Raw genomic sequence first — 17,914 nt, forward strand, 5'->3', positions numbered from 1 at the left:
TATATTTCTTCTTTCTTTTCTCAACTGTTTTAAAAAGCAATTGTATAAAACCATTGTTTTTTATACCTAACAGATATCCACAGACCATTCCACCAACCCAAGAAGCACAGAAATTCTTCGCAAGTACACATGGCACTTTCTCCAGGATAGACCATATGCTAGGCTGCAACAAAAACTTCAAATATTCTTTAAAAAAAAAAAAAACTTCAAATAAAGTTAAAATAACATGAAATCACACAAACTATGTACCCTGACCATAGTGGAATAAGCTTAGAAGTCAATAAGATAATAAAGTTTGGGAAATTCACAAATATGTGGATATTAAATAAGAGATCACTAAATAATGGGTCAAAGAAGAAATTACAATGAAAATTAAAAAATAACTTGAGATGAATGAAAAGAAAACACAACATACCAAAACTTATGGGATGCTGCTCAAGCAGTATGCTGTATGATCTGAATGTATACTCCTCAAGCAATTCATATGTTGAAATCTTAAACCTCAAAGGTACGGGTATTAGTAGGTGGGGCCTTAGGAGGTGCTAAGTCACAAAGGTAGAGCCCTCCTGAACGGGATCTGTGCCTTTTATAAGAGGCTTTAGAGAGATCCTTAGCCCTTCCCACCATGTGAAGACACAGTAAGAAGGTGCAAACTATGAACCAGGAAGAGGGCCCTCACCAGAGAACACGACCATGCTAGTACCTTGATCTTGGACTTCTAGCCTCAAGAACTGTGAGAAATAAATTTCTGTTGTTTATAAGCTTTCCAGTCTGTGGTGTTTTAGTTATAGCAGCCTGAACAGACTAAGACAGAAAACTGGCACTGAGAGTGGGGTGCTTCTGTAACAAATACCTGAAAATATGGAAGCAGTTTTGGAACTGTGTAATGGGTAGAAGCTGGAAGAGTTGGAGGTGTGCACTAAAAAATATATACATTGCAGTGAATGAATGGTTAAGAGCAATTCTCATATTTGAAAGAGGACTTCAGCTACCTCCATTTTTTTTTTTTATCTCTGTCTGTACTTTCTAATTGATGAAGCTCTTCTTTTTGGCTTATCTCTTAACTCAGGCAAAAGACCCTTTGGGCAAAGCATCCTGTGATGGGAACCAAACTACCCTCTCAAGCAATAAGGATTGCCCCTCAGCCATCAAGACCCCCTGTGACTGACCCCAAGACAGTGACTGTACCTTCATGTACCTACTGACCTTTGACCCACGTTTTCCCTGTATAAATCTAGAATTATTTTTAGCACTTCGGTGATAGTCTTTGAGACACCAGTCTGCTGTCTTCCCGCTGTTGGACTCACTGAAATAAATTCCTTCCTTGTTTCACCACCAATCACCTCTCTGCCTTTGGATCTTGTCAGCGGCGAATGGCCAAACCTGGTCTGTCTGGGACCCCCAGAGCCACGTGCTCTTGCACCCCTGTGCCCCACGGTTACATGAGGACCAAGAAAGAGAAGAGAAGAGCTGCAGAAACTAATCTTCTTAGAGAATAGTTTGAGAATACTGTGAAGAGATCGTTGGTAGAAATATGGACATTGAAAGTCATTCTGACGAGGAATGAGGAACAACGGAAATTGGAGGAAAGGCCATCTGTGTTATAAAATAGCAAAGAGCTTCTATGTTTATGTCCCAGTGTTTTATAGAAGGTAATACTTTTGACTGGTGAAATTGGATATTTGGCTAAAGAAATTTCTAAGCATGGTGACTAACATAATATAATAAAAAATTATTATTAAAAAAAAAGAAAAGAAATTTCTAAGCAAAGTGCTGAAAAAATGGCCTGGTTTCTCCTGAATGCTTACAGTAAAATATAAGAAGAGAGAAATGATTTAAAGGTGGAAATGCTAATCAAAAAGGAAGCACAGGGGTGCCTGGGTGGCTCAGTCAATTAAGCATCTGTCTTCTGCTCAGGTCAATCCCGGAGTCCTGGGATCGAGCCCTGCATCAAGCCCCACATCGGACTCCCTGCTCCATGGGGATTCTGCTTCTCCCTCTCCCTTTGCCCCCCACCCCCCTCCCCCGCTGTTTCTAGCCCTTCTCACACGCTCAAATAAATAAATAAAATCTTTTTTTAAAAAAAGGAAGCACAATTTAAAAATTTGGAAAATTTTCAGCCTATCAATATTGAAAGAAATAAGAAAGCTAGCTTAACACAGAACACTAAGGGTATGGCTGAATTTGATAAGGAGAATGCTATAGCTCAACCATCTCAATAGAAGCTAGGAGCTATTCACATCAAGACAATGGGGAGACTGGTCAGCCATTTAAACGGAAGTTAGTATCTACTGTCCAAAACAACGGAAGAATGACCTGGGGCAGTTCAGAGTTCTTGAGGCTGGCCCTAAAATGGCCTAACAACACAGGCCCTAGAGTGCAAGGGCCTAGGAGCCACAGCTGCCCAGTGCCATCGCACCTCCCTGGCTCCCCTTCTCAAATTCTGGTGCCATGTTAAACAGCCACTCCAAGTGCAGTGCAGGCTGTTAGAGCTGCCCCTCCGGACGGCACAGGTTACAAACTCTGGGAAGTCATCAGCTTGGTGTCCTCATGGTGTGTACAGTGCAAGAGCTGGAAGCATAGTGGCTTCCACCTAGATTTCAAAAGATGCCTGAGGAACCTCTGAAGCCCAGACAAAGAACCTCTGTGGGGGTGGGGCTACTGCAGGAGGTCCCCATTAGAAGCAACACCCAGTGGAGCTTTCCACCCCAAGGCAGCACAGCTACTGTGAGGGACTGCAGCCTGAACCTTAATCTGTGAGAGCTGAAGCACGGGGCTATACCTGGCAGAACCATGTGGATGGGGCCTAGAGGTTTGGGGGCCCAACTGCATCCCCAGTGGGTCCAGAATGATGACACAAAGTCAAGGAGGATTGTTCTCAAGCCTTGGTGTTTAATGTTATTTGCCTGATTAGGTTTTAGACTTACTTTGAACCCATTAACTGGGTTTTTTCCCCTATTTCTTTTTTTAATTTTATAATAATTTTTTATTATGTTATGTTAGTCACCATACAGTACATCCTTAGTTTTTGATGTAGTGTTCCATGATTCATTATTTACATATAACACCCAGTGCTCCATGCAATATGTGCCCGCCTTCATACCCATCAATGGCCTATCCCAATCCCCTACCCCCTCCCCTCTGAAGCCCTCAGTTTCCCAGAGTCCATAGTCTCTCATGGTTCATTCCCTCTTCTGTTTACCCCCCTTCATTCGTCCCTTCCTTCTCCTACCAATCTTCCTGCTATTTCTTATGTTCCATAAATGAGTGAAACCATATGATAATTATCTTTCTCTGCTTGACTTATTTCACTTAGCAAAGCTCCTCCAGTCCCGTCCATGTTGCCACAAATGTTGGGTAATCGTTCTTTCTGATGGCTGAGTAATATTCCATTGTATATATGGACCACATCTTCTTAATCCAGTCATCTGTTGAGGGGCATCTCAGCTCCTTCCACAATTTAGCTATTGTGGACAATGCTACAATGAACATTGGGGTGCATATGGCCCTTCTCTTAACTACGTCTGTATCTTTGAGGTAAATTCCCAGTAGTGCAATGGCTGGATCATAGGGTAGCTCAATTTTTAACTTTTTAAGGGACCTCCACACTGTTTTCCAAAGTGGCTGTACCAACTTGCATTCCCACCAACAATGTAGGAGGGATCTCCTTTCTCCACATCCTCTCCAACATTTGTTGTTTCTTGCCTTGTCAATTTTTGCCATTCTAACTGGTGTAAGGTGGTTTTGATTTGAATTTCCCTGATGGCTAATGATTTTGAACATTTTTTCATGTGTCTGTTAGCCATTTGTATGTCTTCATTGGAAAAGTGTCTGTTCATATCTTCTGCCCATTTTTTGTTTTGATTATTTGTTTCTTGTGTACTGAGTTTGAGAAGTTCTTTGTAGATCTTTGATACTAGTCTTTTATCTGTAGTGTCATTTGCAAATATCTTCTCCCATTCCATGGGCTGCCTCTTAGTTTTTTGATTTCAAGCTATATTGCAAAGCTGTGATCACAAAGACAGCATGGTACTGGCACAAAAACAGACACATAGACCAATGGAACAGAATAGAGACTCCAGAAATGGACCCTTGACTTTATGGGCAACTAATCTTTGACAAAGCAGGAAAAAACATCCAGTGGAAAAAAGACAGTCTCTTCAATAAATGGTGCTGGGAAATTGGACAGCTATATGCAAAAGAATGAAACTTGACCACTCTCTTACACCATACACAAAGATAAACTCCAAATGGATGAAAGACCTCGATGTGAGACAGGAATCCATCAAAATCCTAGAGGAGAACATAGGCTGCAACCTCTTTGACATCGGCCACAGCAACTTTTTTCATGACACATCTCCAAAGGCAAGAGAAACAAAAGAAAAAATGAACTTGTGGGATTTCATCAAGATAAAAAGCTTCTGCACAACCAAGGAAAGTAAAAAAAAAACTAAGAGGCATCCCTATTTCTCCTTTTTGAATGGGAATATGTATCTTATTCCTGGCTTACCATTGTATTTTGGAAGCTAGTAACTTGTTTGATTTCACAGGTTCATAGCTGGAGAGCAATTTGCCTCAGGATGAATTGTACCTTGAGTCTTGACTCATATCTGGTTTAGATGATATTTAGATGAAACTTCGGACTTAGACTTTTGAGTCAATGCTAGAATGAATTAAGACGTTTGCAGCTGTTGAGATGGAATGAATGTATTTTGCATGAGAAGGACACGAATTTTGGGGGCTCAAGGGAGGAATGCTATGGGTCTGAATGTGTCCCCCAAATTCAGTGTTTCAAACAGCTTAAGACACAGTGCTTAGACGGAAATTTATAGCTATAAAAGCTAATATTACAAAAAGAAGAAATAAATCATCAAGCTAAATTTCTACTGTAAGACACTGGAAGAAAAACAAACTAAAACTTAAGCAACCAGAAGGAAGAAAATGATAAAGATCAGAGTGGGAATTAATGAAACAGAGACCAGAAACATAATAGGAAAATAAAAGAAATCAAAGTTGGTTCTTGAAAAAGATCAACAAAATTGAAAAAAATGTATAAACTGGTCAAGAAAAAAAAAAGAAGACACAAATGACTAAAATCAGGAGTGAAAGAGGGGGCATAATTACCAAACTTACAGAAATAAAAAAGATAATTATAAGGGAATACTATGAACAACTATAAGCCAAAAAATTAGATAACTTAGATTATAATGGACACATTTCCAGGAACATAAACTACTGAAACGGACTCAGAAATTGAAAATCTACTAGACTACAAAAAAGAAAGAAGTGAAAATATACTCTGAAAACTACAAAACATTGTTGAAAGAAATTAAAACCTAAATGAATGGGAAAGATATTCCATGTTTATGGGTAATAATACTTAAGATCACAATACTCTCCAAACTGAGCTACAGGTTCAGTGCAATCCCTATCAAAATCCTAGCTGGCTTCTTTGCAGAAATTGAGAACTTGATCCCAACATGCATACGGAAATTCGAAAGACCCACAACAGCCAAAACAATTTTCAAAAAGAAGAACAAAACTGGAAGACTAACACATCTCTATTATAAAACTTACTACAAAGCTATAATAATTAAAACTCTGTGGTATTGCCATAAGGATAGACATAGATGTCAATGGACTAGAAATAATCCTCCTCATTTATGGTTACTTGATTTTCAACCTGGGTGACAAGATAATTAACATCTTCAACAAACAGTCCCGGGACACCTGGATATTCAAATGCAAAAAAAATGAAGTTGGACCCCCATCTCACACCATACACAAAAATTAACTCAAAATGGATAGAACTGAATGTAACAAGTAAAAATATAAAACTGTTAGAAGAAAACACAGGGATGAACCTTAATGATCTCTGATTAGGCAACAGTCTTAAACATTGACACCAAAAGCACAAGCAACAACAACAATAAAGTAAACAAAATGGGTATCAACAAAATTAAAAATGTTTGTGCTTCAAAGGGCACTGGTAAGAAAGGGAAAAGACAACCCACATAATGAAAGAGAATAATTACAAATTGTTATCTGAGAAGAGTCTAGTATCAAGAATATGAAACAACTACTAGAACTCAAAAAGATGACAACCCTATTAAAAATGGGCAAAAAACCCTGAATAGACATTTTCCAAAGAACGTATATAAATGGCAAATAAGTACATGAAAAGATGTTCATATCTTTTGTTATTAGTCATGATATCATCAGTTATTAGAAAAACGCAAATCAAAACTGCAATGAGACAGCACTTCATACTCACTAGCATGGCCATAATCCAAAAGATATAACAGCAAGTGATGGCAAAGAGGTGGAGAAAGTGGAACCCTAGCCCAGTGCTGGTGGGAATGTAAAATGGTTTCACTGCTTTGGAAAATACTCTGGTAGTTCCTCAAAAGATTAAGCATAGAGTTATCATAAAACCTAGCAATTCCACTCCTAGGTGTATATATATATATACTCAAGGGAAAATAAAACACATATGCACACAAAATCTGTATATGAATGTTTATCACAGCATTATTTGTAACAGCTGAAAATTGGAAAAACTCAATATCCATCACTGGACGAACGGGTAAACAAAATGTGGTATATTACTACAATGGGGATGGAGTACTGATCCACACTACAACATGGTGAACCTATTGAATGTTATTGAAAAATTATAAAGGGAGCCAGTCAGAAAAGACTAAGTCATATGATAATATTTATATGAAATATCCAGAATAGGCAAATCTATAAAGATACAAAATAGATTAGTGTTTGCCTAGGGCTGCTGGTTGGGATAGGAATTGACTGCAAATAGGTAAGGGATATCTCTTAAGAGTGATGAAAATGTTTTAAAATTGTGTTGATAGCTGCATCAATCTATTCTAAAAACCATTAAATTGTATACTTTACTTGGTGAAGCATAAGGTATGTTAATTATACCTCATTAAGTCTGTTAAAAAATTATCTAGGATAGGGGTCAGGATACTTATGCATAAAAGGCCAAACAGTAAATGCTTTAGGCTTGGCCAGGCACAGAAACTATCTTTCACATATTTTCCTTTACAACCTTTTACAAATGTAAAAAAAATTCTTAACACTCAGGCTGTAGAAAAACAGGCCATCAGCCTGATTTGGCTAGTCAGCAGTTTATCCAACCCATTTTAGGAATGAGATGTAGTTCCTCGACAAATTATAATGGCTGGATATTTTTTCCTAAGATTTGTTCATATATTTTAGAGAGACAGACAGAGAGAGAGAGAGCACGTGCAAGCAGGGGGAAGGGCAGAGGAAGAAAAACCTCAGACTCCCCACTGAGTGCAGAGCTCCCCTAACCCTGAGATCATGACCTAAGCTGAGATCAAGAGTCAGATGCCTAATCGACAGAGCCACCCAGGCACCCTGTTGTATATTTTTTATCGAAGTATAACTGACATACAATGTTATATTAGTTTCATTTGCACAACATGTTCATTGGCCAATTCTATACATTACTCAATGCTCACCACAGTAAGTATAGTCACCATATAATGTTATTAAAATGTTATTGACTATATTCCCTATGCTGTACTTTTCATATCCACAAATTATTTATTTTATAACTGGAAGTTTGTATCTCCTAATCCACTTTTCCTATTTCGCCCATCACCCTATCCGCTTCCTCTCTGACAATCACCAGTTTGTTCTCCGTATTTAAGAGTCTGTTTGCTTGTTTGTTTTTTTCCATTTTTTCTTTTTTTTTTTGTTTTCCTTTTTAGATTCCACATATAACAGATCATATGGTTTATATTTCCTTTCTCTGACTTATTTCACTTAGGATAATACACTCTAGGTCCATCCATATTGTCACAAATCATCAGATCTCATTCTTTTTTTATTGCTCAAAAAATTAAATACAGAAGGAGTGGGAGAGGAAGATGGTGGCAGCAGAGTGGAAGACACTAGGTTCATCTCGTCCCATGAACACAACTAGATAACTATCAAATCATCCTAAATACCCCAGAAATCAACCTGAAGACTGACAGAACAAACTCCACAACTAAAGGGACAGAAGGGGCCATATCAAAGAAGGTAGGAGGTGTGGAGACGTGGTTTAAGGGAGAAACAGACCACAAGTACTGTGGAAGAAAGGGAACTGTGGTCATGGAGAAGGGCGAGAGAGAGAGACAGAGACAGACACAGACACAGAGACAGAGGAGCATATAGGGGAATGGACAAGGAGAACATTTCCCCAAAAGCCACTGGCTTGGAAAATGAGAGGAGCTGAATTTTGGGAGTTCTTACAACCAGCGGGGGCTTATAGCCTGGAGTTTTAAAGGTCTACAGGGGTAGCTGGGATAGAAACTTGAGGGCACTGTGCTGCTCCTGGAAATAAGGCAGGCAAACAACCTGGGGTAAGACAGCATGGAAACAGAGATCTGAAGAATGTCTGGGGCACACAGTGGGAGATTATTCCTTCAGGCCTCTTGGAGAAGAAAAGAGGTGGCTGGTGCCATTTCCTCCCCCAGTTCCTCAGCATAAACACGAACCACCTGAGGGAAGCAGCTCAGCACAGACACTGGCTGCCTCACTTGCTTACACAAAACCCCACGCCCCTGTGCTCTGGCTGCCCTTCTCAGTCAAGCCTACCTCAGTCCCAGCATGGCGAGCCCCTCCCCCAGAAGACCAGCACAAACCCCTGCCCATACCAGGTCTCCCAACCAAGAGAGTTCTGCAGGGCCTCTGTCCTGGTGGAGTTGGGTGTCAGGCCTCATTTCACAAGCAAACTGCAGCACACCTAGTTAAAACTTGCCACATGCAGGCCAGGGACCAAACACTGCCCACAACAGGCAAGGAGATCCTCTGCAGATGACTGGCCTGAAGGACAGAGCAGGCATGACATAAGCTCTTATTCATAAGGACATTACTTTCAGGAGCAGGAGACATAACTGGCTCTTCTAACACAGAGAAGAAAGCAGAGACTTAGACAAAATTCCAAGATGTAGGAATTTACCCAAATGAAAGAACAAGATAAGGCCATGGTCATAGATCTAAGTGAAACAGATATAAGTAAAATTCCTGATAAATTACTTATTTATTTATTCATTCATTCATTCATTTTACAGAGAGGGAGAGAGAGAGAAAGACAGTGGGGTGGGCGAGGCAGAGGGAGAGGGAGAAAGAGAATCTCAGGCAGACTCCCGGCTAAGCACAGAGCCTGACACGAGACTCAATCTCACGACCCAGAGATCATGACCTGAGCCGAAATCAAGAGTCAGTTGCTTAACTGACTGAGCCACCTAGATGCCCCTGATAGGGAATTTAAAGCAATAATCATAAGGATACTCACTGGGCTTGAGAAAATAAAAACAAACAAATAAATAAATAAATAAAAATAATGGAAAATAATGAAGCCAAATAAAAGAGATGAAGAAGAATTACGCAACATGAGAATAGACTTAGTGAACTCAGTGACTCCATAAGTGTAGTAACATTCATATATAGGAGTCCCAGAGGAAAGAGAAAAGTGGGCAGAAAATTTATTTCAAGAAATAATAGCAGAAAACTTCCCTAATCTGGGGAAGGAAAGAGACATTGAGATCCAGAAGGCACAGAGGGTTCCCATCAAAATCAACAAAAGCAGACCAACACCAAGACATACTGTAATTAAACTGGAAAAATATAGTGATCTTAAAAGCAGCAAGACAAAAGAAGCCCTTAATTTAAAAGGGAAAACCCATAAGGCTAGCTAGAGATTTCTCAACAGAAACTTGGCAAGCCAGAACAAAGTGTCATGGTATATTCAACATGCTGAATGGGAAACATCCGCAGCCAAGAATACTGCATCCAGCAAGGCTATCATTCAGAATAGGAGACAGAGTTTCCCAGACAAACAATAACTAAAGTAGTTTGTGACCACTTAAATCAGCCCTGTAAGAAATATTAAAGTGGACCTTTCAGTGCAAAGGACAGACTACAGGTGACAATGACAAGAAAGAATCAGAGAAAATTTCCAGGAGCGATGACAAAACAAATTATAAAACAGCACTAAATACATCTCTCTCAAGAATTACTTTGAATATGAATGGGCTAAATGCTCTAATCAAAAGACACAGTGTGTCCGAATGGATTAAAAAACAAGACCCATTTATATACTGCCAATAAGAGACTCATTTTAGACCTAAAGACACCTGCAGATTGAAAGTGAGAGGGTGGAGAAACATTTATCATGCAAATGGATGTCAAAAGAAAGCCAGAGTAGTAACACTTATATTGTACAAACTGGACTTTTTTGTTCTTGTATTGTTTTTACCCTACTTTGGTATCAAAGTAATACTGGCCTCACAGAATGATTTTGAATGTGTTCCCTCTCTTCCATTATTTGTAAAATTTTGATAAAGATTGTCATTAATTATTTTTTTAATATTTGGTAGAGTTTCACCAAGGAAACCATGTAGTCTTGGGCTTTTCTGTGTTGTGAGATTTTTTATTTTTAATTCAACATTCACTCTTGTTACTGGTCTAAGATTTCCTGTTTCTTCGATTCAAGATTCATGATTCAATCTTGGTAATTTGTGTGTTTTTAGGAATGATCTGATTTTATTTTTCTAAGTTATCTGATTTGTTAGTATATAATTGTTTATAGTAATCTGTTACCACACTATGTATTTCTGTTGTCTCTTCCATTTCTCATTTTGGTTTTTGAGTCTTCTCTCTTTTTTTTCTTAATGTAGTTAAAGCATTGCCAATTTTGTTTATGTTTTTGGAAAACCTGGTCAATACTTTCAATGTTATGTTATTATTTATTCTGGTCTCCATTTTATTAATTTCTGATTTTTCTTTGTTATGTCCTTCCTCTCCTAAACTTCAGCTAAGTTTCTTCTTTTTCTAGTTACTTGTGGTACAATATTAAGTTGTTTATTTGAACATTTTTCTTAATACAAGCATTTATAGCATAAATTTCTCTCTAAAATCCACTTTTGCTGTATCCTATAGGTTTTGGAATATTGTGTTTTCTTCTTTATTTGTTCTGAGACATATTTTAGATTTGCTGTTTGATTTCTTATTTGGCGCCTTGCTTTTTTTTTTAAGATTTTATTTATTTATTTGACAGAGAGAGAGAGACAGCCAGCGAGAGAGGGAACACAGGCAGGGGGAGTGGGAGAGGAAGAAGCAGGCCCCCAGCGTAGGAGCCTGATGTGGGTCTCAATCCCAGAATGCCGGGATCACGCCCTGAGCCAAAGGCAGACACTTAATGACTAAGCCACTCAGGCGCCCCTGGCGCCTTGCTTGTGCAGCACTATGTTTTTTAATATTTGCATATTAAATATATAATATTTACATTGAAAAAAATGAGAAGGAAAGAAACAACACAACACACAAGACCTGTGGGACACTATCATATAGTCTATTATATATGTAATTTGAATACTAGGAGGAAAAGAGAGATAAATGGGACAGAAAAAATGTTTGAAGAGATAGTGGTAGATAATTTTTCAAAATTAATGAAACACATCAAACCATAGTTGTAAAACCCTCAGAGAATGGCAAGGATTTTTTTTTTTTAAAATTTAACCTAGATATACTATATTCAAACTGGTACAAAACAAAGATAAAACAGAAAATCTTATAGACAGTCAATGGGAAAAAATAAGATATCTGTATATAGAACAAAGATGAGGCTAACAGACTCCTCGGCAATTGTGCAAGCCCAACAACAGCGGAGTGACATCTTTCAAGTGCTAAAATTAAAAAGAACTGATGGCTCTAAATTCTACACACAGCAAAACTATGTCTGAAAAATAAAGGAAAAATGCTTTTTCAGAAAAAGATTGGGGAAATTCAATAGATCAACACTACAAAAAAATGTTAAAATTCTTGAGGCCAAAGAAATAGGATATCAAACAGTAATTTGGATCTCAACAAAGAAATGAAGATTCAAGGAAGCCCTTAAAATGTATATAAATAAAAAGAACATTTTACTTCTACTTAATAGCTCTTAAAATAAATTGATGGCCTAATCAAAAATAAGAACAATGATACTGAGAGTTTATATAACATATGTAAAAGTAAAATGTACAGATAGCAACAACAGTACAAAAGATGGAAGGGAAAATTGAAAACATATCAATGTAAGATTCTTACACAACATGCATTAGTTATAGTATGCTTCAATATGTCCTCACTTTTTGGTTGAACTTAAGTACAGATTTCATTTTCACCTGAAATAAATAAGCTTGTTCACACGTGTAAGGAGTTGAAAAAAATTAAATAAATACCATATGATCCAGTAATTCTACTACTGGGTATTTACCAAAGAAAACAGAAACACTAATTCAAAACGATATATGCATCCTTATGTTTATTGCAGCATATACCCTGATATAGAAGCAACTCAAGTGTCCACCGGCACTTGGATAAGATGTGGTATATATATACAATGGTATATCACAACTGCTATATTTTTTTAAGCATCCCTCACTTCCCCCCCAGCTCATTCAGGAGAGTAGAGACAATGCTGATAAAACTATACGTTCCATCTATATTCCTTCATCATCTACTTATTTGGAAATACTCAAATTGATGAGCATTTAGAGAACAAGGAGCAGATAAACAGAACAGAATTCAACAAGTCTTCATTAGACAGAACACCATGGTCTAATTTACAGGGACCAGAAGACTTAGACGGTGAAAGGCAGAAATGCATCTTCAATTACCTAAATAGATATTCTTTCAAAAGCAAAGAAGATTATAGCAGGGTTAATAGGTTAGAGTTCTTAGAAACCATTAACATTTGCAAGAGAAAGAACACACAAAAAAAGAACAGTTGCTGGAAACAAACAAAACAATTAAGGGCTGTACTTAAGAGTTTGTGAAATTTCCCTCACATCAATTTGATCTCTATTCATTGATATACAAAATTTAATAAAGTCAGGACTACCAATTTAAGGGAAATTTTGTTTTAAAAAAAGATTTGTTTCTTTATTTTAGAGAGACAGTGTGTGTACAAGTTGGGGGAAGAGCAGAGGGACAAGGAGAAGGAGTGGGAGAGAATCTCAGGCAGAGCCCCCCCCGCCCCGCCCCTGCTGAGCACGGAGCCCAATGTGGGGTAGGGCTCAATATCACAACTCTGAGATCAAGGCCTGAGCTGAAATCAAGTGTTGGATGCTCAATGGACTGAGTCACCCAGGTGCCCCTAAAGGAAAAACTTTTAAAAGGTTAAAAGCACTATGCAAAAACTAAATGTTATTACTCTTTTTAAGTAAAGCAAAAAGCCCTACTGAGAATAAAATTGCATTTACCCCTGCTTTTTAAGAAGCAAAATGATTGTTTTTGGTTTTGCTCTGGGGCACATAGATTCTTTTCTCATATTCTTTTTAAATGGAAAGGTTTCTAGAAAGAGGTCCCTTTACTCCTCAAGGTTAAGGATTTTGTCTTCTTTATCTCCAGTACCTAGCAGAGTACTTAATACTCAAATGTTTTTTGAGTTCAAGTCAACATGGAACAGAAAGGAAGGGAAATATGTTGGCAGAGATCTGGTGACAGTTTGTTCCAGATCTGAAGAATCATATGAAAGAAGCAATTAACAGAGGAAGAAAATAAACAGCAAGAAGGATTTTATACCATTTGGAAAGAAAAGCTACAAGTATGGGAAATTGGGAAGTTTTCTTTGTCTAGTAAGAGAGAAAAAGCAGAGAGATCTAGATTTTAAAATCATACCAAAAACGCTAGTGGTCCAACTTGGAGACAATTTTCTTAGCTTGGAAGAAAGATGGTAAAAAACTGAAGACAAACCAATATTCTGGTCTATGGGAGACTGAGATGTTGATGCTGGCATCTTCTAAAAGGGGTAAGGTTTACAAAGCTAAGAGTGGAATTCTGGCAAATGTAGGAATTCTGTCTTTTTGTTGTTAAAACTGAGTTACTGATAAAATATTTAAGGGTGTGGGTCAAAAGCAAATGCAATTAGACTGAAGAAAAACAATCCAAGTAAATAATCAGATGACTATCGAAGCTGTGGAGGTAGATGAATTCTTCCTTAGAGAATGTGTAAAAGGAAACAAAAATAGAGAAAACTGTTTCTTATGGGCCACGTATGATTGCAGGGAGATGATGAAGAATATCTAAAAACAGATTCGGAAAGAGTGGTCCATGGGAAGAGGCATTTTAAAAGAAGAGATATTCAATCTTTTTAAAAGAAGAGGCTAAGCCAAATGTGACCTTTCCTTAGGAAGGAATGAACCATTACAAACCTTTGAAATCAAGATGCCCCTGGAAAGGATGAAAGGGTTCTTTAAAGAGAAATCAGAAAGAACTGCATCAGGGAAGGCAAACACACCAAATAGCACACTAAACTCTTTCTTGTGTTTTCTTTGAAGTTTGCACATTACCTGTTCAAACGCTGTTGAAGCTTTTCTTCCTTGCTCTAGATCAACTGCAGCTGCCATAAGTAAACATGTTTTCTGTGCAATCAGAATTACTTGATCAGAAGGACAAAACTGGGACAGCTGATAAGAAATAACCAGAACATCAATGAATACTGAGAATTCTGCCAGGTGAACAGAAACAATCAGAATGAAAATCAGCAACATCCTGTCTGAATGAAAAAATTCAGCTGGAAAAACACATCTCACCTAAAAAACGATATAGACTATAACACTGATTAACGGTTTTAATTTTATATTACTTTCCATTGTCTTTAAGGACCTTTCTAGAGATTAAAAGCTTCATTTCTTTGCAATTTTCCTATCTTCCCAGTGATAGGTACTGTCGTTCGGCCCTGTATTTCTATCTAGTGATTTATTTCTCACTTTATGTTGTAATTTCTAAGTGATTTTTCTCCTGGCAAATAGATTTCCCCTTTGTATTGAATAGAGCTGAAATTAGCACATATATTGTCATGGTTGAAAGAGACAATGTCAAATCTTGACAGGCATTATTAGGCATAACCTCATCATTAAACCTTGTCCTCTAACTTTAGAAAAAACTCCCAGCTTTATACTACAATAAACCTCTAGGCCACTTGGGATTCTTACACAGAACCCTACTAGTGCTATCACAAATGTTCAAACTAAAACTAACGTATTTCACCTAATTTAAATGGCAATTATACCTAAACTTTCAAAGACTATTTCTTAATCTCCCCAAATGTTCAGTGATCATAACCATCACTGCCACTGAATTAACAGCATTTCAAAACACCCTATCTCGTTAGGTCTCAGGTTACTAGTATATAAAATGAGGGAGTTATGCTAGATTATCTCTATAGTTCTTTCCAGTTCTAAAACTCTTAACATTTACTCTATCTCAACATATCAGACAGTGTACTCCTGAATGTGTAAGACAGACATTCTTAGCCCCTTTCCTTTTATTCTCTCATCAATATTGCTTCCTTTCTGGAATTTAATCTCTACCTTGGAGACTAATGACTATTTAAAAATGCTTATAATTGCAAAATAAGCTTACAAATCCTTATACACAGAACCTGCTCTAGGAAAAATCATAAAGTAGGCCCAAGATTCTTAGCATTCTTTTTCACCTTCTCATTTCTCCAGATACCCATTCTATACTCCTATAGATTTATAACCCTTCCTAATGTTTTATTAGTTGACAATTCCTCTCCTAAAGAGAGTTATATTTTCATACAGGACTCTGGGAGACTGAATTCCTCCAAAAGCAAAGAAATAAGTCTCTTATGGTAAAACTTAAGGTTTCCTTTTTTTTTTTTAAGATTTTATTTATTTATTTGACAGAGATAGAGAGAGAGAGAGACAGCCAGCGAGAGAGGGAACAGAAGCAGGGGGAGTGGGAGAGGAAGAAGCAGGCTCCCAACAGAGGAGCCTGATGTGGGGCTAGATCCCAGGACCCTGGGATCACGCCCTGAGCCGAAGGCAGACGCTTAACGACTGAGCCACCCAGGTGCCCCAAAACTTTAGGTTTCCTGATGGTTGTTTGTAATATTTTGGTATGGGGAGAACTGCCTCATATTTGTACATTGTCTCCTACAGGGGACATATGCTCCTAGGTCATTCCTGTTTAGTCATGTATCCTAAAAGTTTCTAGATTAAAAGCCAATACCACTTTATATTTGGTCCTTGAAAATAGCCACAATGGTTCATATCTTTGTTGTGGTCCATTCGTGAGATACTTACTAGAAGAGCCTTACCTTATAAGAAAGAATGAAAAACTCTCTCATTGTCACTGGGTCTTTGCCACATTGCACAGCCAAGTTCCAAGCTGAAAGTTAATATGAAATAATATAATTATGAAAATCTGTTTAATCTATACCATTAAAATCTTCATTACCTGCATTTTTAATATTAATATACCAATGAGGGGTTTCTCAGGTTTAAAAAGCTAACTTTAGATTTTTAGAGAATTTTTTCCAGGTAAATTTAGAGACTTTTATCACTTCCAACCTACAAATCTTGCCAATAACTAACGGAGGTAGTGCTGATTTTTTTTTTATAAAAACTGGGGATATATAATACATTCTTAATTGGAATAAATCCATCTAAAAAATAAGGATCACCAAGGAGCTTACCACTGGAATTCATAAAAGTATGTTAAAATTCAGCAAAGAGGTGGGGAGCTAAGATGGCAGCTTGAGCACAGCTAAATAACTATCAAATGATTCTGAATACCCAAGAAATAGACCTGAGCACGGGCAAAACAAACTGCACAACCAGAGGGAGAGAAGAGTCCACAGTGAGGAAGGCAGGAAGTGCAGAGATGTGGTTTTATGGAGAAATGGATCATGGGTGCTGTGGAAGGCAGGGGGCCCTGGTTGTGGAGAAAGGCGAGAGATGGTGGAGCACACAGGGATAGGCACAAGGAGAAAACTTCCCCAAGGCCACTGGCTGGGAAAATGAGAGGGGCTGATTTCTGTGAGTTTTTGCCACCAGCGGGGCTCAAAGACTGGAGTTTTAGAGGTCCATGGGCATGGCTGGGATAGAGCCATGAGGGCACTGCTCTACTCCTGGAGAGAAAGCAGGCAAGAAACCCCGGGGGCAGACAGGGTGATCTGAAGATTGCCTTTGGCGCACAGGGAGAGACTGTTCACTCTTCTTGGAGCACATCTGTGAGAGGTGTCATTCTAAGAGCTGCCTCTCCAGGGACAAAAGAGCGAGCCAGCGGCGCCATTTCCTTCCCCTTGCCCCTCAGCATAGGCACAGAGATACCTGCTGAGGGCGGCTAACCAGAATGCTGGCTGTTTGGCCTGCTCTGCTCCAAATCCCACATCTCTGCACTCTGGAGCAGCTGCCCTTCTGGGTCAAACCTGCATGAGCCCCAGCACAGCAAGACCCTCCCCCAGAAGACAAGAGCAGTCCCTGCCACACCAGGTCGCTAAAGTTTGGAGTTTTAATAGTCAGCAGATTTGGCTAGGATAGAGCCTGAAGTGCACTGCACTGCTTCAGGCAGGCAAGCAACCTGGAGACAGACAGTATGAAAAGAGCAATCAGAAAAATGCCTGGTATGTACAAAGGGAAATTATTTGCTCTTCTTGGAGTGATTCCCTCAGAACAGCAAGCATGGAGACTGCACTCCAGGGAAAATGGAGCTGGCTGGTGCCATTTCCCTCCCCTGCCCCGACTCAGCATAAATGAACTTCAGTAAATAGAACAGCATCAAAACTGGCTTCCTAATCTGCTAACACTAGGTCTTGCCCCACTGCACTCTGCTGGTACTGCCCTACTCTGGCATGTGTGCCTCAGTCCCAGTGCAGCAGGCCCCTTCCCCAGAAGGTCAGCAGAAACCTCTGCATGAACCTCAACTACCGACCAAAAAGTTTTGCAAGGTTTCTTCAGTTCTATTGGAAGTAGCATCAGGTCTCATTTAACAAGCAGATCAGGGGTGCCTGGGTGGCTCAGTCGTTAAGCATCTGCCTTTGGCTCAGGGCGTGATCCCGGCATTCTGGGATCGAGCCCCACATCAG

The 17,914-nt window shown here is 38.7% G+C and overlaps 1 protein-coding gene across 1 annotated transcript in view; it reads right to left on the reverse strand.

Moving 5' to 3' along the window:
• The window catches only part of TEX11 (testis expressed 11), a 285,798-nt gene that overhangs the window by 56,386 nt on the left and 211,498 nt on the right, over positions 1 to 17,914 (reverse strand). Inside the window, exons 23-24 of the mRNA XM_048213658.2 lie at positions 16,145 to 16,215; positions 14,370 to 14,486 (exon numbers count right to left, since the gene is read on the reverse strand). Coding sequence (XP_048069615.1) covers positions 14,370 to 14,486; positions 16,145 to 16,215 — 188 coding nt within the window. The remainder of the gene's footprint in view (positions 1 to 14,369; positions 14,487 to 16,144; positions 16,216 to 17,914) is intronic.

Source organism: Ursus arctos, chromosome X, assembly GCF_023065955.2.
Source record: "Ursus arctos isolate Adak ecotype North America chromosome X, UrsArc2.0, whole genome shotgun sequence".
Classification (NCBI taxonomy): domain Eukaryota; kingdom Metazoa; phylum Chordata; class Mammalia; order Carnivora; family Ursidae; genus Ursus; species Ursus arctos.